Source organism: Solanum tuberosum, unplaced genomic scaffold (genome assembly GCF_000226075.1).
Source record: "Solanum tuberosum cultivar DM 1-3 516 R44 unplaced genomic scaffold, SolTub_3.0 scf00339, whole genome shotgun sequence".
Classification (NCBI taxonomy): Eukaryota; Viridiplantae; Streptophyta; class Magnoliopsida; order Solanales; family Solanaceae; genus Solanum; species Solanum tuberosum.
Window position 1 is genome coordinate 261287 of NW_006239260.1, and position 21447 is coordinate 282733.

The window sequence follows — 21447 nt, forward strand, 5'->3', positions numbered from 1 at the left end:
GGATTTTTATTGGTTTAGTGCTTTCTATTTCGAAATGTTTAATCTCTTATTCTCTTTTTGGAATAGGGAAGCAGCTCTTTGAAAAGTACAATGCAGCGAAATATCTCTGGCAGTGGACAATATTTTCAATATCCCTATGTGATTTATGTGTTCATGGTGCAAACTACGAAGTACGAACACAGATAGAAAAGTGATACATTGTGTTAATCATGTAGCATAGAATGGTGGACAATTAGTAATGAGCCAATGATACATACACTTGGGTTTGATTTTGCAAATGTATTAAAGGAAGTAATAAAAAAGTAGTCATTTCAGTAATAGGTAAGTGCGATATATATGATTGTATGATATATATGATTGTATGTAGGGGTGTCATAAGAACATGAAAAATCGACTGAAGCAATCGAATCAAACCGATTTATTATATAAATATTTAATAAAATCGTGGATTTTTGTTTAAGTGTGTACTGTGCCAAACAATTGGGATGAACTTTTTAATTTTTAAAATAAAATCAAAAACCTTTCGAACCGAACAATCTTAGTATGCAAATATATTTATATATAAACAATATGTTATATTTTATATAAAATATTTTCTAACATTTTTCCAATATAAATATAGCCAAGGTCGTCGATCTTTGGTGATATATATAGGGAAAATGCATAAGTACCCCCATTCTATGCCCAAAATCTCTGAGACACACCTAACTTTTACTAAGGTCCTATTACCCCCTTGAATTTATTTTATATATAATTTTCTACCCCTTTTCGGCCTACGTGGCACTATCCTTGAAAAAATTGTCAACACGCGCTAGGCCCACAAGATAGTGCCACGTATATATATATATATTCTAGTGGGATAATCATATACTGCTTCAATCGGCTGACGACTCTAAAAATTCTTTATTCTTGTTTGAAAATGAAATATATAATAAAGATTTAACAATTGTTTTAAGGCAAAAGTACTCATTACCCCCCCTGAACTTGAAGCTTTTTATACGGTGTACACCTAAACTAAATTCCGTTTTAATTACCCCCCCGAACTTGTTTATTCCTCCGTCGCGTACACCTTTTCGTCCACCTGGTGTAGAAATTGACAACACACTCTACTAGGCGCGTGAGGAAGTGATTTTTTGCCACATCACAAAGCTACAACGGTAAAAAAAAACAACGTAAAATCTCCATTTTTGTTTAATATTTGGCATATTTTAAATGAAAAATAGGGCAAAATGTAAATGAAAAGTAAAGGAAACAAAGATTAACACTTACTTGGTAAGAATTTCAGACAAATTTGAAATTCAAGGAGTTCCGCGAAATCAACCCTTATTCAAAAATAACTTTTAAACGATGAATTTAAAATTTAAGAATATTTTTTTTTGTAATATTAATTTATCCAGGTGGAAATCCACATCACCAATTTAGACAGCTGTCGCGCGCGTGTAGTCCCAACAGGAGTAAGTGGAAAAAAAAGGTGTACGCGACGAAAATGTAAATGAAAAGTAAAGGAAACAAAGATTAACACTTACTTGGTAAGAATTTCAGACAAATTTGAAATTCAAGGAGTTCCGCGAAATCAACCCTTATTCAAAAATAACTTTTAAACAATGAATTTTAAATTTAGGAAATTTATTTTTTGCAATATTAATTTATCTAGGTGGCTATTATATATCCAGGTGGAAATCCACATCACCACTTTTGCCAGCTGTCGCGCGCGTGTAGTCACAATAGGACCGGGTGGACGAAAAAGGTGTACATAATGGAGGAATACACAATAGGAGCAGGTGGACGAAAAAGATGTACGTGATGGAGGAATAAACAAGTTCGGAGTTAATTAAAATGGAATTTAGTTTAGGTGCACACCGTATAAAAAGTTTCAAGTTCAAGGGGGTAATGAGTATTTTTGCCTTGTTTTAAGGGACAATGGTCTGAAAAATACCCCAACTTTGGTCGGATTTGTTGTTGCGATACTAAACTTTTATGAGGACCTATTATCTCCCTAGACTATTTAATACCGTATTTTTTACCCCCTGAACTATTTAATAGTGTATTTTAAAGGTATATATGTGTCCACGTGGACACATTACTATTTATAATTTTGCATTATTTTTTATGTCCACGTGGGCAAATATATATGTTTAAAATACGGTATTAAATAGTCTAGGGAGGTAATAGGTCCTCATGAAAGTTTAGTATCGTAACAGCAAATTCGACCAAAGTTGGAATATTTTTCAGGCCCTTATCCCTTGTTTTAATGAACTGAAATATAATCGGACGAAGGAGATTCCAGAAGCTTCGGTGTGAACTCATCTTTGCCATTGAATTTTTCGCGTAGTACTGCATCAATTGTCTGACTTTTAACGTGGATCCAAAGATTGTCATTAAGGTGTCAATGATTGTAATAAAAAAATATAATTTGAGGCTAATAGCACAAAAACACACTACCTCAAGGAACTTTCGTAACACCTTAATACACGAAACCTTTTAACTTGTGTCCAGATGTGTTAATACTTGTATATATATATATATTTATAAAATCAAAATTTGACCTCGTAATTTTTCGACGAAGGGCATCGGGTAACGGTGGGTCCGCCCCTGCATGCTTGAAAACAAAATACCAGCTAATATGATTAAGAAAAGATGAATTATTGTATTTAATATGAACGGAGTAGTTGTTTCTGTCCATTTGTTCTTTCTTTTTCATCTACTTGACATTATTATTAGTAGACTTGGCCGTTGACTCCAACACCTAAAGCAAATACTGCATCTTTCTTATCCTTTTACCAATAATTGATCATCTTTTAATTTTCTCTTACTTTCCCTTGCTAATCCTCACATTTAGAAAAAAGAAATTTAAGGAAAAAAGAGATGGCTGAAATTCTTCTCACAGCAGTCATCAATAAATCAATAGAAATAGCTGGAAATGTACTCTTTCAAGAAGGAACGCGTTTATATTGGTTAAAAGAGGACATAGATTGGCTCCACAGAGAAATGAGACACATTCGATCATATGTAGACGATGCAAAGGCCAAGGAAGTTGGAGGCCATTCAAGGGTCAAAAACTTATTAAAAGATATTCAACAACTGGCAGGTGATGTGGAGGATCTATTAGATGAGTTTCTTCCAAAAATTCAACAATCCAATAATTTCATTTGTTGCCTTAAGACGGTTTCTTTTGCGGATGAGTTTGCTATGGAGATTGAGAAGATAAAAAGAAGAGTTGCTGACATTGATCGTGTAAGGACAACTTACAACATCATGGATACAAGTAACAACAATAGTGATGATTGCATTCCATTGGACCAAAGAAGATTATTCCTTCATGCTGATGAAACAGAGGTCATCGGTTTGGATGATGACTTCAATAAGCTGCAAGCCAAATTACTTGATCATGATTTGCCTTATGGAGTTGTTTCAATAGTTGGCATGCCCGGTCTAGGAAAAACAACTCTTGCCAAGAAACTTTATAGGCAAGTCCGTGATCAATTTGAGTGTTCGGGACTGGTCTATGTTTCACAACAGCCAAGGGCGGGAGAAATCTTACATGACATAGCCAAACAAGTTGGACTGATGGAAGAGGAAAGGAAAGAAAACTTGGAGAACAACCTACGATCACTCTTGAAAATAAAAAGGTATGTTATTCTCTTAGATGACATTTGGGATGTTGAAATTTGGGATGATCTAAAACTTGTCCTTCCTGAATGTGATTCAAAAATTGGCAGTAGGATAATTATAACCTCTCGAAATAGTAATGTAGGCAGATACATAGGAGGGGATTTCTCAATACACGTGTTGCAACCTCTAGATTCGGAAAACAGTTTTGAACTCTTTACCAAGAAAATCTTTACTTTTGATAACAATAATAATTGGGCCAATGCTTCACCAGACTTGGTAGATATTGGTAGAAGTATAGTTGGAAGATGTGGAGGTATACCTCTAGCCATTGAGGTGACCGCAGGCATGTTAAGGGCAAGAGAAAGAACAGAACGTGCATGGAACAGAGTACTTGAGAGTATGGGTCATAAAATTCAAGATGGATGTGCTAAGGTATTGGCTCTGAGTTACAATGATTTGCCAATTGCATTAAGGCCATGTTTCTTGTATTTTGGCCTTTACCCCGAGGACCATGAAATTCGTGCTTTTGATCTGACAAATATGTGGATTGCTGAGAAGTTGATAGTTGTAAACTATAGTGGTAATAGGCGAGAGGCTGAAAGTTTGGCAGAGGATATCCTAAATGATTTGGTTTCTAGAAACTTGATTCAAGTTGTCGAAAGGACATATGATGGAAGAATTTCAAGTTGTCGCATACATGACTTGTTACATAGTTTGTGTGTGGATTTGGCTAAGGAAAGTAACTTCTTTCACACCGAGCACAATGCATTTGGTGATCCCAGCAATGTTGCTAGGGTGCGAAGGATTACATTCTACTCTGATAATAATGCCATGAATGAGTTCTTCCGTTCAAATACTAAGCTTGAGAAGCTTCGTGCAATGGGAAACTGCCAAATTGTATGGTGAAGCTCAAACATCTAGAGACCCTAGATATTGGTAAAAGCTTCTTTATTAAACTTCCTACTGGTGTTTGGAAGTCTACACAATTGAGACATCTTCGTTCTATAGGTTATAATCTAGCACCTTACAATTACTTTTGTATAAACCCATTTTTTCCAAACGTGTACTCATTGCCTCGTAATAATCTACAAACTTTGATGTGGGTGGATGATAAATTTTGTGAACCGAGATTGTTGCACCGATTGATAAATTTAAGAACATTGTGTATAAAGGATGTATCCGGTTCTACCATTAAGATATTATCAGCATTGAGCCCTGTGCCTAAAGCGTTGGAGGTTCTGAAGCTCAGAATTTTCAAGAACACGAGTGAGCAAATAAACTTGTCGTCCCATCCAAATATTGTCAAATTGGTTTTGTTTGGTTCCAGAGCAATGCTCTTGAACATTGAAGCATTCCCTCCAAATCTTGTCAAGCTTACTCTTGTCGGCTTGATGGTAGACGGTCATCTATTGGCAGTGCTTAAGAAATTGCCCAAATTAAGGATACTTACATTGCTTAGGTGCAGACATGATGCAGAAAAAATGGATCTCTCTGGTGATAGCTTTCCGCAACTTGAAGTTTTACATATTGAGGATGCACAAGGGTTGTCTGAAGTAACGTGCATGGATGATATGAGTATGCCTAAATTGAAAAAGCTATTACTTGTACAAGGCCCATTCATTTATTCCCCAATTAGTCTCAGGGTCTCGGAACGGCTTGCAATGTTGAGAATATAAAAATCTCACAGGTACTATAAATAATTATTTACGTTTAATATCCATGATTTTTTGAAATTTGTATTTAGTTCATCAACTAAATATTCCATCTCTAATAAATTGCAGGGATGCCTTTGAAAATGATTTAAGTCTGTGTTGGAGAGAATCTTCTGATGCCTGTTGGTATTATAATACTAATAATAAGAGAAAAAGTTTGATTGCTGTTTCAAGTTAATTGCTTGTGATTTGTAAAAACAAATTAATACTGTATTTCTCTTTGTTTTGTTTTATGTTTATTTATCTTTAATTAATGGAGTAATAAAATTAAAATCTTATTCTCAATAGAAAAAAGTAGACCTTATTTGTGGTGTATGTATGGTATCTTTTTGAAAATTTTGATATATTTACTCTTTGATTCGGATTTCTTGCTTATATGATGATTTGCATAAATATAAAATATTATACAAATACCTATGGGTTGGAAAATATAGAAATATGTCAATCAAATATATACAAAAATCATTAATAGATAGAATCGTAAAAGATATACAAATGAGAAATGCTAGACTAAGAAATTTCATGCAACCTCTCACACCGAGCACAATGCATTTGGTGATCTCGGCAATATTGCTATTACTTGTAAGACTCCGTTCCCTAATAAGTCTTTCCAAACGGCTTGCAAAGCTGAGAATATGAAAATCTCACAGGTTAGTTTACTGCGTTAACTATTTACATTTAATATGCTCGATAAGGTGATTTTAAAAAATTTGTACTAGTTAGTTCATGAACTAAATATTTCATTTAATACTCCATAATTCTGAATATGCGTGGAACGATTTGGATGTGAGTACCGGGTGGAAAACCAAGAAAATGGATTTATTTGTCATGTTTCATGAGAGTTAATTTGATTAACTTTGAGAGTCAAATTGAATAAAATTCACTCAATATTTTAAATTTTAAATTTAAATATTTAAAAACTATATATGATCAATCTTTCTCATATTAATATGATGAAAAAATACATCTCAAAGTTCATATATATATCATTTAACTCTCAAAAAACGAAACGTAATAAGTTAAAATAAAAGGATAGAATAATTAATTGCAAAAATATTCATCTTAAAATGTTAATCAAAGTTCATATAGTTTGACTCTCAAAAAATGAAACGTAATAAGTTGAAATAAACGGATGTAATAATTTATTGCAAAATTATTCATCTTAAAATATTGATCCAAATTCATATAGTTTGAATCTCAAAACGAAATGTAATAAGTTAAAATAAACGGATAGAATAATTTATTGCAAAATTATTCACACCTCAATGTAGACGATAGAACCACATTATAAATAACTTGCAATGCATTTCTCCAACTACCAAATTTAAAGCCTGCTATTCTCGAACCCACAACTCTAACGTGGAAAACATTTTTAATAGTATTGACAGTAGTTATCATTATCCATGTTTAGTCAATAAAAATAATACAGGTCTTGAAATATAGGATTGTAAGAGTGGATAAATCATGTAAACCTTCTTAAATTCTACTAGCAGGGAATATAAAATGAGCAAAAGTGGCATCTCAATTATGCAAAAAGATAATAAAAAAATAAATAACTTATTAACCATGTGTACTAAATTCCGGTTATATGCGGAGTCCAAAGAAGAGATGGATCACAAGAATCTATTATATGTAATTTTATTAGTATTTTTTGTAAGAGTCTATTTTCAAAACTCGATCCATACTAACCTCTTAATCACATGCCAACAACCAGAACGTACTCACTCCTTAATGTTTTGTCATGATGAAAGATTTTGAAAGTTTTGAATATTGTCCAAATCGTAAGGACAAAACCTTCTATATACTTCAAGCTTGGTTGTAGCCATGAGGTTGAACTAACCGTTCCATCTGCAGTCCACATGTTCTGTTTCAAACCCAGTATTAACGAGGAGAAGGTACAACAATTTGCTGTTTTTTTAAGGAGTTGTAAACCTCCCAAAGTTTATGAAGGCAAAAGTATATATATATATATGTACATTGATGAAGTTATAAAAAACCAGGGAAGAAATTAAAGTAATAACTCATTGATAAATTAGTTGTAAATAAGCAGGGGAAGCAAAAGATTTTTATATAATTTGTTTCTCTTGCCTGCAAAATATTTTGTTTACCTTACATCTCTACCTTAGGAATGCTAGCTTTAAAATCTAATGACACAATGGACTAGAAAAGATACATAAGCTTGAAAATTTAACTTTATGGTTCTATGGTGTTATACTTTATAACCAAAATCATTGAAATTCATCACTGTAAGAGACAAATGGATGCAACATTGATATGCCCCTACATGTTTATAATCTTGTATTCACATTTTATCAATCACCCTCCTATATTTGTCGTAGTGCTAATCCGCTAGACGACAAGCTAAAAACGTAGAAACTTGTGGTTGTGGGGTATAATCATCACAAAAGTGGAGCTTCTCAAAATTTTTTTGGAAAGCCACATAAAACACAAGCCCAAGCTTTCTAAGCATAGAATGGTGCCAGAGCATAGTTTTTAAATCTATGGCGGCACACAATCATGGTCCAAGTAAGCTAAGCTCGTAAAAGTCTTCAAAAAATCGTCCTTGGTGAATTTAATAGTAAAACGGAATGAGGTGAAAAAAAGATGATGTTTCCCTCTTAATTTTAGTGGGTTGGGTCCAACAAAAATGGGTTAGGGTTGAATTATTAATTGGGTCAAAAAATTTAGTGAGTATCCTAGTTGGCAAGCCTAGGTGGCGGAATTAGTGTCATGTGGCTTGCCGCATCATTTCTGTTAAGTCTTAAGGGTAATTGTGGTCTCTTAGGATAACACCGGGCATTTTTTATCGTAAAATATAACGGAGGGTATAAGTGGTCTATTTCACATAGTGCAGGGGCAATTTTGACCATTTTCCGTAGTTTATAAATGAGCAATTGTCGAGATTGAGAAAGCTATTTTAGGATGTTATGTGAATTATTTATATTTTTTTTCGAAATAATTTTTCACTTTATTTCAAAAGCAGTTTGATGGTAAAATTCTCCAATCTCCAATCGTTCGGTTCTTTCATTCGCAAGAAAAAAATAATTTAAACCTAACTCTATTTTCAATTTCAATTCTATAAATTTTAGTGAAAAATATTTGAACTTCACGAGCAAACAACTACTACTTTTTTTTTAACTTTAATGCAAGACTTTCATATTTTCCTCAAATTATATCTTTTTTTTTTCTTTTCTTGTTGTAAGTCCTTGTGAAATAACCTCCAAATATCCTAACCTGTGTTGTGATACCACAAGGACTTGAAAATTACACGTAATGAAACCAAAAAAAAAAATCAATTCGAGCTCTGAAAATGATTTTTTTTTGGATAAAAAGTATTTCTTTCTCAAATCAGTATTACGTGATACAAATTTGAATTAGTCGAATTAGTAAATTTAGAACAGAACACTCCTTATCAGAAAAGTGAAGAAATTCCGACCATTCTACTCGAGTCATTATGATGATATCTCACGACCAAATCAAATCAAAGTTAAATAAATATCAAACCGAACGCCCACTCTGTATGAGTATGGCAAAAGATTTTGAGAGAGTCAAATTGCATAAAAGCCTAATTTTCATGGAACATACAAATTGAATCTCATAATAGCCCAAACTCACAGCCATGAACCAAATTGGGCAAAGTTTTGCAAGACGTTCATCAAACAGTTAGGAAACATAAAATGGCGTCTAGATATATAATACATTTTTTTAACATATGGTGTGATTGATAGTTATATACTAAAGACAGGGCGGATTTACCTTAGGCGAAGGTGTGTCACATGACACGGCTTCGTCGAATTTTTTTATTAAATAATTCTAAATAATTGGAAAGCAAATTGTAAACAAAGAACAAATACAATAAAGTGACACTCCTTAAACCAAATAGGAGCGTAGCTCAGTAGGTTAGGGTACTTATCTTCTGGTTTGAAGTTGGGTGTTCGAACATCAATACCGCCTTTTTCTTTCTTGGTTAATTTTTTTAATTTAAATATATTTCGCTACACACATAAAAATGCTAAAATAAATCTTAATTTTTTAATTATTTATTTTTATTTTAAAATGTGACACCTCTTATGAAATATCTTGCGTACGCCACTGTCTAAAGATGTTTGCTTAGTTACGTAATTTTTTTTTTAAAAAGGTACATTATCAATAATCCGCCACAAAATATTAAAAGTCACTGTTTGTTTCTTAAATTCTATATCGAATTAAATAGAATGACATTTAAATTGGAACGAACGGTGTTATTTCCTTTGACTATTCAACCAGTTTCTTATCCAGAGCATGTGTTGTTCCTTTCTTCTTTCGTTTTTCATTTACTTGACATTATTAGGAGACTTGGCAGTTGACTCCAACTATTCTAAGCTTACCTTTCTTTTCCTTTACCAATTATCTTCTTCTTTCTAATTACTCATTCTGATCAATTTTTTGTAGCTACTGAAAAAGAAATGGCTGAAATTCTTCTCACAGCAGTCATCAATAAATCTGTTGAAATAGCTGGAAATGTACTCTTTCAAGAAGGAACGCGTTTATATTGGTTGAAAGAAGACATCGATTGGCTCCAGAGAGAAATGAGACACATTCGATCATACATAGACAACGCAAAGGACAAGGCAATTGAAGGCGATACAAGTGTGAAAAACTTGATAAAAGATATTCAACAACTGGCAGGTGATGTGGAGGATCTCTTAGATGACTTCCTTCCCAAAATTGAACAATCCAATAAGTTCAAGGGCGCAATTTGTTGCCTAAAGACGGTTTCTTTTGCGGATGAGTTTGCTAGGGAGATTGAGAAGATAAAAAGAAGGGTTGCGGACATTGATCGTGTAAGGACAACTTACAACATCATGGATACAAATAACAACAATGATTGCATTCCATTGGACCAGAGAAGATTGTTCCTTCATGCAAATGAAACAGAGGTCATCGGTCTGGAAGATGACTTCAATACACTACAAGCCAAATTACTTGATCAAGATTTGCCTTATGGAGTTGTTTCAATAGTTGGCATGCCCGGTCTAGGAAAAACAACTCTTGCCAAGAAACTTTATAGGCTTGTCCGTGATCAATTTGAGTGTTCGGGATTGGTCTACATTTCACAACAGCCAAGGGCGCGAGAAATCTTAACCGACATAGCCAAACAAGTTGGACTGACGGAAGAGGAAAGGAAAGAAAACTTGGAGAACAACCTACGATCACTCTTGAAAATAAAAAGGTATGTTATTCTCTTAGATGACATTTGGAATGTTGAAATTTGGGATGATCTAAAACTTGTCCTTCCTGAATGTGATTCAAAAATTGGTAGTAGGATAATTTTAACCTCTCGAAATAGTAATGTAGGCAGATACATAGGAGGGGATTTCTCAGTCCACGTGTTGCAACCTTTAGTTTCAGAGAAGAGCTTTGAACTCTTTAGCAAGAAAATCTTTAATTTTGATAATAATAATAGTTGGGCTAATGCTTCACCTGACTTAGTAAATATTGGTAGAAGTATAGTTGGTAGATGTGGTGGTGTACCACTAGCCATTGTGGTTACTGCAGGCATGTTAAGGGCAAGAGAAAGAACAGAACATGCATGGAACAGAGTACTTGAGAGTATGGGTCATAAAGTTCAAGATGGATGTGCTAAGGTATTGACTTTGAGTTACAATGATTTGCCCATTGCATTAAGGCCATGTTTCTTGTACTTTGGCCTTTTTCCTGAGGACCATGAAATTCGAGCCTTTGATTTGACAAATATGTGGATTGCTGAGAAGCTGATAGTTGTAAATAGTGGCAATGGGCGACAGGCTGAAAGTTTGGCGGAGGATGTCCTAAATGATTTGGTTTCAAGAAACTTGATTCAAGTTGCCAAAAGGACATATGATGGAAGAATTTCAAGTTATCGCATACATGACTTGTTACATAGTTTGTGTGTGGACTTGGCTAAGGAAAGTAACTTCTTTCACACGGAGCACAATGCATTTGGTGATCCCGGCAATGTTGCTATGGTGCGAAGGATTACATTCTACTCTGATATTAATGTCATGAATGAGTTCTTCCGTTTAAATCCTAAGCCTAGGAAGCTTCGTGCACTTTTCTGTTTCATAAAAGACCCTTGCATATTTTCTCATATGGCTCATCGTAACTTCAAATTATTGCAAGTTTTGGTTGTAGTCATGTCTCAAGATGGTTATGGGGGTTTCGCTATGGGAAACAAATTTGGGAACATGAGTTGCTTACGCTATCTGCGATTGAAGGGGCATATTTTGGGGAAACTGCCAAATTATATGGTGAAGCTCAAACATCTAGAGACCCTAGATATTGATGAAAGCTTCATTGATCCTCCTACTGGTGTTTGGAAGTCTACACAATTGAGACATCTTCGTCATAAAAATTTCGATGAAGCATCTATCTGTTGCTTTAGCCCATTTTTTCCAAACGTGCCTCCTAATAATGTACAAACTTTGATGTGGATGGATGGTAATTTTTTTGAACCGAGATTGTTGCACCGATTGATGAATTTAAGAAAACTGGGTATAATGGATATATCCGATTCTACCATTAAGAAATTATCAACATTGAGCCCTGTGCCAACGACACTGGAGGTTCTGAAGCTCGGGTCATTTTTCAGGGACACGAGTGAGCAAATAAACTTGTCGTCGTATCCAAATATTGTTAAGTTGCATTTGGACAGAATAATGCCCTTGAACTTTGAAGCATTGCATTTGAGCGGATTAATGCCGTTGATCTGTGAAGCATTCCCTCCAAATCTTTTCAAGCTTACTCTTAACCGCTTTATTCTAGACGGTCATGTAGTGGCAGTGCTTAAGAAATTGCCCAAATTAAGGATACTTAAAATGCGTTGGTGCAAACATAATGAAGAAAAGATGGATCTCTCTGGTGATGGTGATAGCTTTCCGCAACTTGAAGTTCTGCATATTCAAGAATCATATGGGTTGTCTGAAATAACGTGCAAGGATGATGTGAGTATGCCTAAATTGATAAAGCTATTACTTATAGAAAGAACTGATTCCAACGTTAGGCTCTCGGAAAGACTTGCAAAGCTGAGAATATGAAAATCCCAATGTATCAACTGTCAACAGGTTAGTTATTTACTTTTAATATCTCAAAATAAGCTAATTTGTATTTAATTCATCAACTTAATATTTTATGTCTAATAAATTGCAGATGCTTTTCAGAATGATTGTCTTTGCTGGAGAGCATCTTCTGATGCCTGTTTGTATTTGTAATAAATAAATTAAATGTTTGATTGCTCCTTCAAGTTGATGTATTTGTGGCTTCTAATTTGTAAAATAAATAAATTTATTTATCTATTTATGGTCTTATGTATATTTACCTTTGGAATTAGCAGTAGCTTAATTAGTTTCTTTTCTTCTTCAAGAATCAATCCTCACAATTCTAGTTTTGCAAAGTAATATATTTATTGTCTTTATATATATCTACCTTGGCACATGCACACTCTTTATGAGATTGACCCCAATTTTTGTTGGATTTATTATTGCCATGAGTCTACGACTGTATTTACATTTCATTTTAAAGTGTAGAATTGGTCATGATCAGAGTATAACTCCAGCATTCAATAATTTGAAATATAAAATACAAATATAGTTTAATCAATTTTTTATTTATATATTTTGGTATTATTTATGTCAAATACAAGGTATACATCCATAAAGAATAAATTTTCTACTCATTTCATCTCCAAACTATTAAAAGATTTCAACATAAAAGTTTTAAGATTCATCTTACAAGGTATCATGAGGAGCTGGTCTTCCTAATTATGACTTTTTGTTTGCTAAAAAATTTCACAAAATTAAAAACTCTCACAATCAAAGTTAGAATTCTAGCTACGTGTACGATAAAATCTTATAATTTAGCTAAAATCATATGTTTATGTTAAAAATTCATTGAATATATATAATTAAATAATTTATTCAAAATCATAAATTATCTTTTTTATAAAAAAAATTAACCTCATGAACTCAAAATTTTAAATTCGAATCTGCTCACAACACTACATATACAACAATAACAATTGAGTTTAAGCAAACAATGTGTTTCCTATATCGACAGATCATACATGATACACATGACTTCTATGGACTTTCACGCAGAGACGTATCAAGAATTTGAATTTATGGTTTCAATTTTAAAGTTTTTTGATGTTGAACAAATTTAAAATTATGAGTTCAAATTTATCATATTTTATAATTTTTATAGAAATTTATGTATGACGTTAAAAATATTAAATTCTGAAAAACTCGAGCCCCAACTCTACATCCGGCAGGTGCTTCCACGACATTCATAAACTTGTCTTATCCTTCTCATAATAGCTCTTTGTTTCAACTCTCAACTATAAGTCTGTATTTATTTCTATTTTTATTATAATGACAAAGAAGTATACCTATGTTATTAATTGGTCTCATTTATTTTATGTGGATCGTATTAATTAATATTTTTTTAATTGTGGAGTGGGAATTAATTCAGTTGTAGATATATGGAAGTTCACCCACAAACTTTTTTTTTTCATTTGATATTTGATACCTGCTTTAAAACTCGATTAATTTTGTAAAAGAAATTTCTATAGAGTGATTTTTTTTTTGTTTTTTTCAATTAAAGTTTTCATTTGGTGTTCAGTATTCGTTGGAGCCTTATTATTTCGGATTCACGCCGCATAGAGCTCCATTTGGGGGAAGTGCTCTCTACCAAAAAAATCTCATACTCAAGGATCAAACCCAAGACATCTGATTAAGAGAAAAGCATAGCCCCATCCGCTACACTATATTCTCTGACAGTAGATAGTATGAATTCATTAGGCGATCATAACAACTAGTTGGAAATTGATACATAGTAATAATCAAATGAAATTGTTGTTGTTGTATTAGAGCAGACCTCCAATTTATTTTATTAATTTTAATTTTATTTTACGTATTTAACTTGTGAAAACAAGATATAATTACTTATATTTCAAAAAAAATCATATATCCATCTAAACATCCTTATCTCAACTATCTTCATCTTCAAAACATAGTCATTTTTTATTGATCAGCATTTTACTTCATAAAACAGTGTTGGTCGAATCACCACTCGGTAGAACTTAGATTTAAGCCTTGGGGACATACTTTTATCGCATAGTACTCTAGAGGTGAGCTTTTGTTTCACCCATCCCGTTCTAATTTGATGTGCGTCATCATCATCATTTGCCACGTTTCTTTGAGTAATGGACCCAAGGTACTTGAAGGTTTCTCTCTTGGATATGACTAGTGTATCGAACTTTATTTTCACTTCCGCATCATACAACACATTACTAAACTTATACTCTTGGTATTCTAACTTAATCCTTCTTAACTTGAAACTTTTAGACTCTTTAGCTTCTTTCCAAAAATTTTAATCTATCATTAACTCCATTGCACGTCTTGCAAATCAATATTATGTCATCTACATCTAAAAATAACATACACTATATATGACACCTCACTTTGGATACGTCGTGTCAATTAGTCCATCAGTAAGACAAAAAAGAACATACTAAGAGCTGATTCCTAATGCAATTCCATCCTAATCGAGAAGTGTTCTAACTCACTCCCACTATTCTAATCCAGATTTTAATTCCATAGATAATGTGGTAAAACAAATTAAATTACAATTAATAGGCCTTTTTTTTCTTTTTAAGAAACGTCTCTCAATTTATAGAAGAAATAGCAGTGTATAATATACTGGCATTTTGTTATCCCAACCAAAGTTCTCCTTACATTTTACTCCTTCCTTTCCGAAATATTCTGATGACTCGCTTCTCGATAGTCAAAGTATATGGACTTTAATCAATATATTAATGTGTATTATTTTTACGATCATATTATAATATTAATTATATGAGGGGGAGGGGGGTGAATTACCATATATAATACTTTTTGCATAATTTTTAAATATTTAATTAAATTAATCAAATTTAACTTCCAATATGAGTCAAATTATATTATTATATACCTCTAGAAAAGGCAACTATATTTTAGGGGTGGTTGAAGTAAATATTGTAATGGAATGACCTACAAAAAGTGCACATTACAGTTGTCTAGTTATATGGTACACTATATATAGTATTGTATTATGTGCATCTGGTAAAATATTTAATATTGCACCTCTAAAATTGGTACGTATATTTATTTGCACCCTATTTTTCATCTTTTGCAATGAAGGAGATGGCTTAAATATGGGTAATGGATAACATGCAACTAGGGTTTGCATATATCTGATAAGGTTGTAGCAGAATGATAAATATCCTTCTATTTTTAATCAAGGTTTTGGATTTGAGTTCTCCTATGTACGAAATCGTCTTCGTTAAAAAGCACTTTTCCCCTCAATCTGGGACTCCTACGCGAAATTGGATTTAGTCAGACTTCAATGAGGGTACTAGCTACCGGGTGAGAAAAAAAATTTGAATTTACTTGTCATGTTTTGCAAAAGTTAATTTGATTAATTTTTGGAGCCATGTTGAATTATATTAACTCAATATTTTAAATTTTAAATTTAGATGTTCAAAAATCATATGATCGATCTTTCTCATATTAATATAATGAAAATATATATTTTAAAATGTTAATCAAAGTCCATATAATTTGACTTTCGAAAAGTGAAATATAACAAATAAAAATGAACGGAGAGAGTAATTTATTGCAAAATTAATCACACAACTACCTCAATGTGGACAATAAAACGCCACAAATAACTTGCAATGAATTTCTCCAACCACCTAATTTAAAGCCTTGCCACCTATGTATACTTTTTTCTCCATTAATTATAAGACTTATTAGCTCTTTAGTTACTTAGATAACGACTATTCTTTTATTCCATTTTATATATGGAAAAATTGAATTCCTATATAAGATAAGTTTAAAATATTTTCAGCTAGAGAACTACTCTTGCGGTCCAAATTAATGTTAGTGGTTTTGGAAGCTAAAATTGTTTTATAGCGGAGATCTCGAGTTCAAATTTTAGGTGTAAATTCACATTTAGTTAATAGGAAGAATTTTACTTCAAAGTGAAATTATCACACGTAAATTCAGATTATTCGAATCCTAAAATAGATAACAAATAATATAGGTCTTGAAATATAAGATAATACGAGTTGGATAATTTCATGTAAACCTTCTTAAATTCTCCTAGGAGGGACGAGAAAATGAGCAAAAGTGGCATCTCAATCATGCAAAAAGTTAATTCAAAAAATAAATAAATTAGGAGCCTGTGCATTAAACTCCGATTATTCGAGGAGTTCAAGAAATGACAAGATCATAAGAATCTATTATATGTAGTCTTATTTTATATTTCTACAAAATTTATTTTCATAACTCAAATTTATACTGACCTACTAATCACACGTCAATAATTAATTAGCACACAGTACTTCATTCCTTAATATTTTTGTCATGATGAAAGATTTTGAAAGTTTTGAACACTGTCCAAATCGTGAGGGAAAAAACTTCTATATCACACAGCAAGAAAAAAAAAACATTAAAGCAATAAAAAATAAGAATAGACAATGCCACTTAGCAACTTTTTATTTTTTTTGGTCAGACAGAAGTAAATAGAATATAACAAAAAAGTTTTTGTATTTTTTTTCAAACTATACTTCCTCTATTTTCACTTTATATTAAAATATTTATGATAATCATCATTAAACTAGACAAATTTTATTAAATATTTTGGTGATTATACAAATAATAAGTTAGACATTCATAACTTCTTAAAAATTGGGCGAATTAAGTTATTAGGATCCCATTGACATCAACCTAATAACATTTGAGTGAGTCATCATTTATCAACTCACTCTATTTAGTTTTAATCGGCTCAAATATAATTCAACTCGCTCATTTCACACCCCTATCATCTATCAACATATACACCTATATATATATATATATATATATATACGTGTGTGTGTAAATCATTGCTAGTTTATTATTCCCTCCGTCCACTTTTAATTAATTGTCATGGTTTTCTTTTTTAGAGTCAAACGATAAGAATTTTGGCTAACATTTTACGATGTATTTTTTCATTATATTGATATGCAAAAAAATTGCAATTTATAGAATTTTTCGTATAGCTTTTGAATATCTATTTTTTGTTTGTTTAAAATATCGAATTAATATAATCTAATTTATCTTTGAAAATTGGTCAAATTGACTTTCGAAAAGCGCAACATGATAATTAAAAATGGACAGAGGGAGTATCTCACACAACAATATCCTATATAAACCATCCTCTACATAATCAAGAACATCCCATATTGTCTACAAGCTCCTCTACTCCCACTTAGAAAAATAATAATTCCAAAAATGGTGTCTTCAAAATTAGAAGATGGTCTAATTTACAACATAAAATTATCCTCAGTTGGACCAGCTAGAGTAACAGGACAAGATGTTGTTTATGAGCCAAGTAACATGGATTTGGCCATGAAATTACATTATTTGAGAGGGATTTATTACTTTGATAGCCAAACATTTCAAGATGTCACAATTTATAAAATAAAAGAACCAATATTTATTTGGTTTAATTATTTTTATATGACTAATGGTAGGTTTAGAAGGGCAGAATCAGGGAGACCTTATATTAAATGTAATGATTGTGGTGCTAGGTTTATTGAAGCACAATGTGATAAAACTTTGGAAGAATGGCTAGAAATGAAAGATGCTTCACTTGAGAAATTACTTGTTTCTAATCAAGTTCTTGGTCCTGAATTGGCTTTCTCACCTCCAGTCCTCATACAGGTATACTCTATATATGTTTTTTTTCAAATCATTATTTATCTGAAGTTACTGGCTCGATTAATTCAAATTCATATCGAATAAGCTCATTAAAATGATATATACTGATAAAGTGCTTCCTATCAAGAAGTTATTCATTTTCACGTCTCGAATTTTATGTTTCACTTTTTACTCTTGCTTGGAGGAAGGGAAAGGGGGTATGATGTGTCGGATAGGCTTACTAAGAAAATAATAGAATGCTTCTTATCAAGAGGTTTTTCATTTTCTGCTTGAAAGTGAGGAAAGAGAGATGGTTTTAGGGGTGGGGGCAGGTATGATTAGAATTTTAGAGATTTTTTTAAAGAAAAATTCTAAGACTCCGATGAAATTCAAATCAAACAAAAAAAAGAATTAGGACGGATTTTTGAAATGATGGTTGAATTTTCCTTAATGTCTGAGCTATTCACGAAATGTGAGAAGTAAATGATTAATCATCAATTTTCATGTTTAGTTAATTGTTACTCTATTAATTCAAATTCTTATTGGAAACTATCAGTAAATAGAATAAAATATTATTTATTAATTTATTTGTCTTAATTTTAAATGCTTGAACTCAATACCTTTTGTTCAAGATGAAAAATCGATCATTCCAGATTTGCATTAGAAACAATTTAATAAATAGGATAAATTGTTTTTACTAAGAGTTTTTCTTTTCCATTTTTAATGCTTAAACCTTGTATTTTTTGCTAAAAATAAAATTCCAAATATTCCACCACACCCGTGATTCTATACCTTATCTCTTTAATAACTGCAAATAAACATATAGACCATACAATTAGTTGCAATATTTCACTATCATATTAAAGATTGTATGGTCGTGGCAGGTATTCCTTCAATATTTCAATAGTTGAGGTAGTAAAGTAATAAATTTACCTATAAATTTCTTTTTAACAGTCTCAAATTATATGTTGTGTTTTTTATTTGAAGACAAATATTAATTAGAATTATGACTATTTTATTTTTATTTATGTCTTAAAATATAATTTCTCTTCATTAAATATTTATCGTATTTATGTGTTAAGATTTCATAATTGAAGTGTTTGTAATCTTCAAGAACTATTACTACTAAGGTAAATGGAATTTATTTTTTTTATCTTAAACTTTTAAATAATAAAATAATTAGAATTCTTTTTTAAAATCACGACATATAATTTGACACATAAGAGTAACGATGAAAAAAATATAGACGAGAGATGACTCCCCGTGTATTTTATTTTATTTTTGCCTAAGTTATTACAGTTGGTTGGCTATTAAATTTATATTTTGGTAGGAAAAAGTGAGTCATTTAATGCATAAAGGTGCAGGATTGAACATTAATTCCAAGTCACGGGATATATATTTCACAAAATTATTATTTTTAATATCTTCAAAATAAAAATAAAATTAGATAAAAATATATAAGATGTATTAAATTTGTTTGAAATTCAAGTCAACAATTGTAGGAGGAATGATGTCATAGGCATAACATATGTTATATGTAGATAAGCATAACTTTCTATAAGTTAAAGAAATCGTTAATTATAGAAAAGCATATCATATAATGTCTTATATTCACTTCATTGTAATTACTATATGTGTTTCGTTATCTTCAATATTCTTGTTGATTATTTTTTATGAAGTCACATGAGCTAGTCATTCATGGTTCTCATCGAAATACGTAAGACTTCTTTAGCGATTGTGAAATCACTAGATGAATTGTTGAGCTATAATACATAAGATTCAGACGTGATTGTTGCTTCGCTCTGATTCTTGATAAATGAAATATCTTCTCTAATTATATAAATTTCTTGTATAACCTTTTCCTCCATCTTATATATCTTTTTAATTATTGGTTGTTTCAATACTATATTTTTTTTCAATTTTCTTGTTGGTAATTAATAGTTGACACATTTATATCTTGGGCAATTTATGTAGCATACCAAATTCAAATGTGGTGGAATTTCATTGGGCCTAAGTTGGGCCCATGTACTTGGAGATGTATTTTCAGCAACTGAATTTTGGAACTTTTTGGGTAAAGTAGTTGGTGGATACCAACCGCCCCGGCCCCTTAACTTGGCCCATTCATTAACCAAAGCAAACTCAACCCAAACCCTACAAAAAATTGTGGAGGATCCACTTTCAATAAAACGGGTTGACCCGGTTGAAGATCATTGGATTGCTAATGCAAGTTGCAAGTTGGAGTCATTTTCAATCCATGTTAGTGCATCCAAATTGGGCCACATACAATCAAGAATAGGCATTCAAGGCCCATTTGAATCACTATGTGCTATTATTTGGCAGTCCATTTCAAGAATTAGAGATGGGCCTGGCCCAAAAGTTGTGACCATTTGTAAAAAAAGTGAAGAAAAGAAAGAGGGCCTTATAGGAAACACTCAAGTAATTGGTGTGGTTAAGGTTGATGACTCAATTAGAGAAGCTAATCCTAGTGAATTAGCAAGGTTGATTAAAAATGAGATCATCGACGAGCGATTAAAGATTGATGAAGCCATCGAGAAAGAGCATGGAGTGTCGGATTTCATTGTTTACGGAGCAAATTTAACTTTCGTGAGCTTGGAGGGTGCTGATCTCTATGGATTCGATTGGAAGGGACATAAGCCAAAAAATGTAAATTACTTTATCGATGGAGTAGGCGATGCAGGGACCGTGTTGGTACTTTCGGACGGGCCAAATGATTCTGAAGGAAGGATTGTGACCATGACTTTGCCTGAGGATGAGATAATGAAGTTGAAAAATGAGCTAAACAACGAATGGTCTATTGCTTGAACAACAACAACATGTCCAGTGTAATCACATAGGTGGAGTCTCGAAATGGCCTATTGCTTGAAATAAAAAGTATTTGTTTCAAAGTTTAATTTGGTGTATTTGTGGTGTTGGTTTGTTACATTACTAAAGTTGGGCTTTAGAACTTACTTTTATTTGAGCTATTGAAATAATAACTTTGTCTTTGCTCTTTCTTTATTAGAATCTAAATATTGTCAACAATAGGTTAAAAAAAAATGAGAGAATCAAATTTATATATTATTTCTTTTTCACATCAAAGTGAAATAATATATAAATTTTCAATTTTAAATGGACAGAAAGAGAGATAAATTCCAATTACTAATAACTATACTTATATTTTATAAATGAAAGTAACAACTTTTAATTATACTCATACATCAACTTATATAGCAATAATATAAAACTCAAACTCATGAGTACTAATTAAAATAAATTCTAATACTTTTTGGATTAATTAACATTATTTTTCTATAATAAACTGCCATTAGTGACATTTTGATTCACATGCAGCAAGAGAAGGATAGCATGCTTTTGTAGCTGTT

The 21447-nt window shown here is 31.9% G+C and overlaps 2 protein-coding genes and 1 pseudogene across 2 annotated transcripts; all 3 read left to right on the forward strand.

Annotated features, from left to right (window-relative positions):
* Window positions 1-2722: 2722 nt before the first annotated feature.
* LOC102603451 (putative disease resistance RPP13-like protein 3) lies at window positions 2723-5639 on the forward strand (annotated as a pseudogene).
* Window positions 5640-9576: 3937 nt separating this feature from the next.
* LOC102603795 (putative disease resistance RPP13-like protein 3) lies at window positions 9577-12671 on the forward strand. The gene is made up of 2 exons (XM_015315062.1): window positions 9577-12406; window positions 12492-12671. Exon 1 carries the CDS (start codon window positions 9770-9772, stop codon window positions 12377-12379), a length of 2610 nt encoding a protein of 869 aa, XP_015170548.1. The 5' UTR covers window positions 9577-9769; the 3' UTR covers window positions 12380-12406; window positions 12492-12671.
* A 4905-nt stretch (window positions 12672-17576) lies between these two features.
* Window positions 17577-21039, forward strand: LOC102588308 (protein ECERIFERUM 26). Its single transcript, XM_006360905.2, has 2 exons — window positions 17577-18088; window positions 20039-21039. The coding sequence occupies exons 1-2, from the start codon at window positions 17657-17659 to the stop codon at window positions 20885-20887; spliced, it is 1281 nt and encodes a 426-aa protein (XP_006360967.1). The 5' UTR covers window positions 17577-17656; the 3' UTR covers window positions 20888-21039.
* The last annotated feature ends 408 nt before the right edge of the window (window positions 21040-21447 follow it).

Coding starts and splice junctions, on each gene's coding strand:
- LOC102603795 (XM_015315062.1), top strand. CDS start 9,770: ATGGCTGAAATTCTTCTCACAGCAGTCATCAATAAATCTGTTGAAATA.
- LOC102588308 (XM_006360905.2), top strand. CDS start 17,657: ATGGTGTCTTCAAAATTAGAAGATGGTCTAATTTACAACATAAAATTA. Junction 18,089..20,038: donor CACCTCCAGTCCTCATACAG/GTATACTCTATA, acceptor CAATTTATGTAG/CATACCAAATTCAAATGTGG.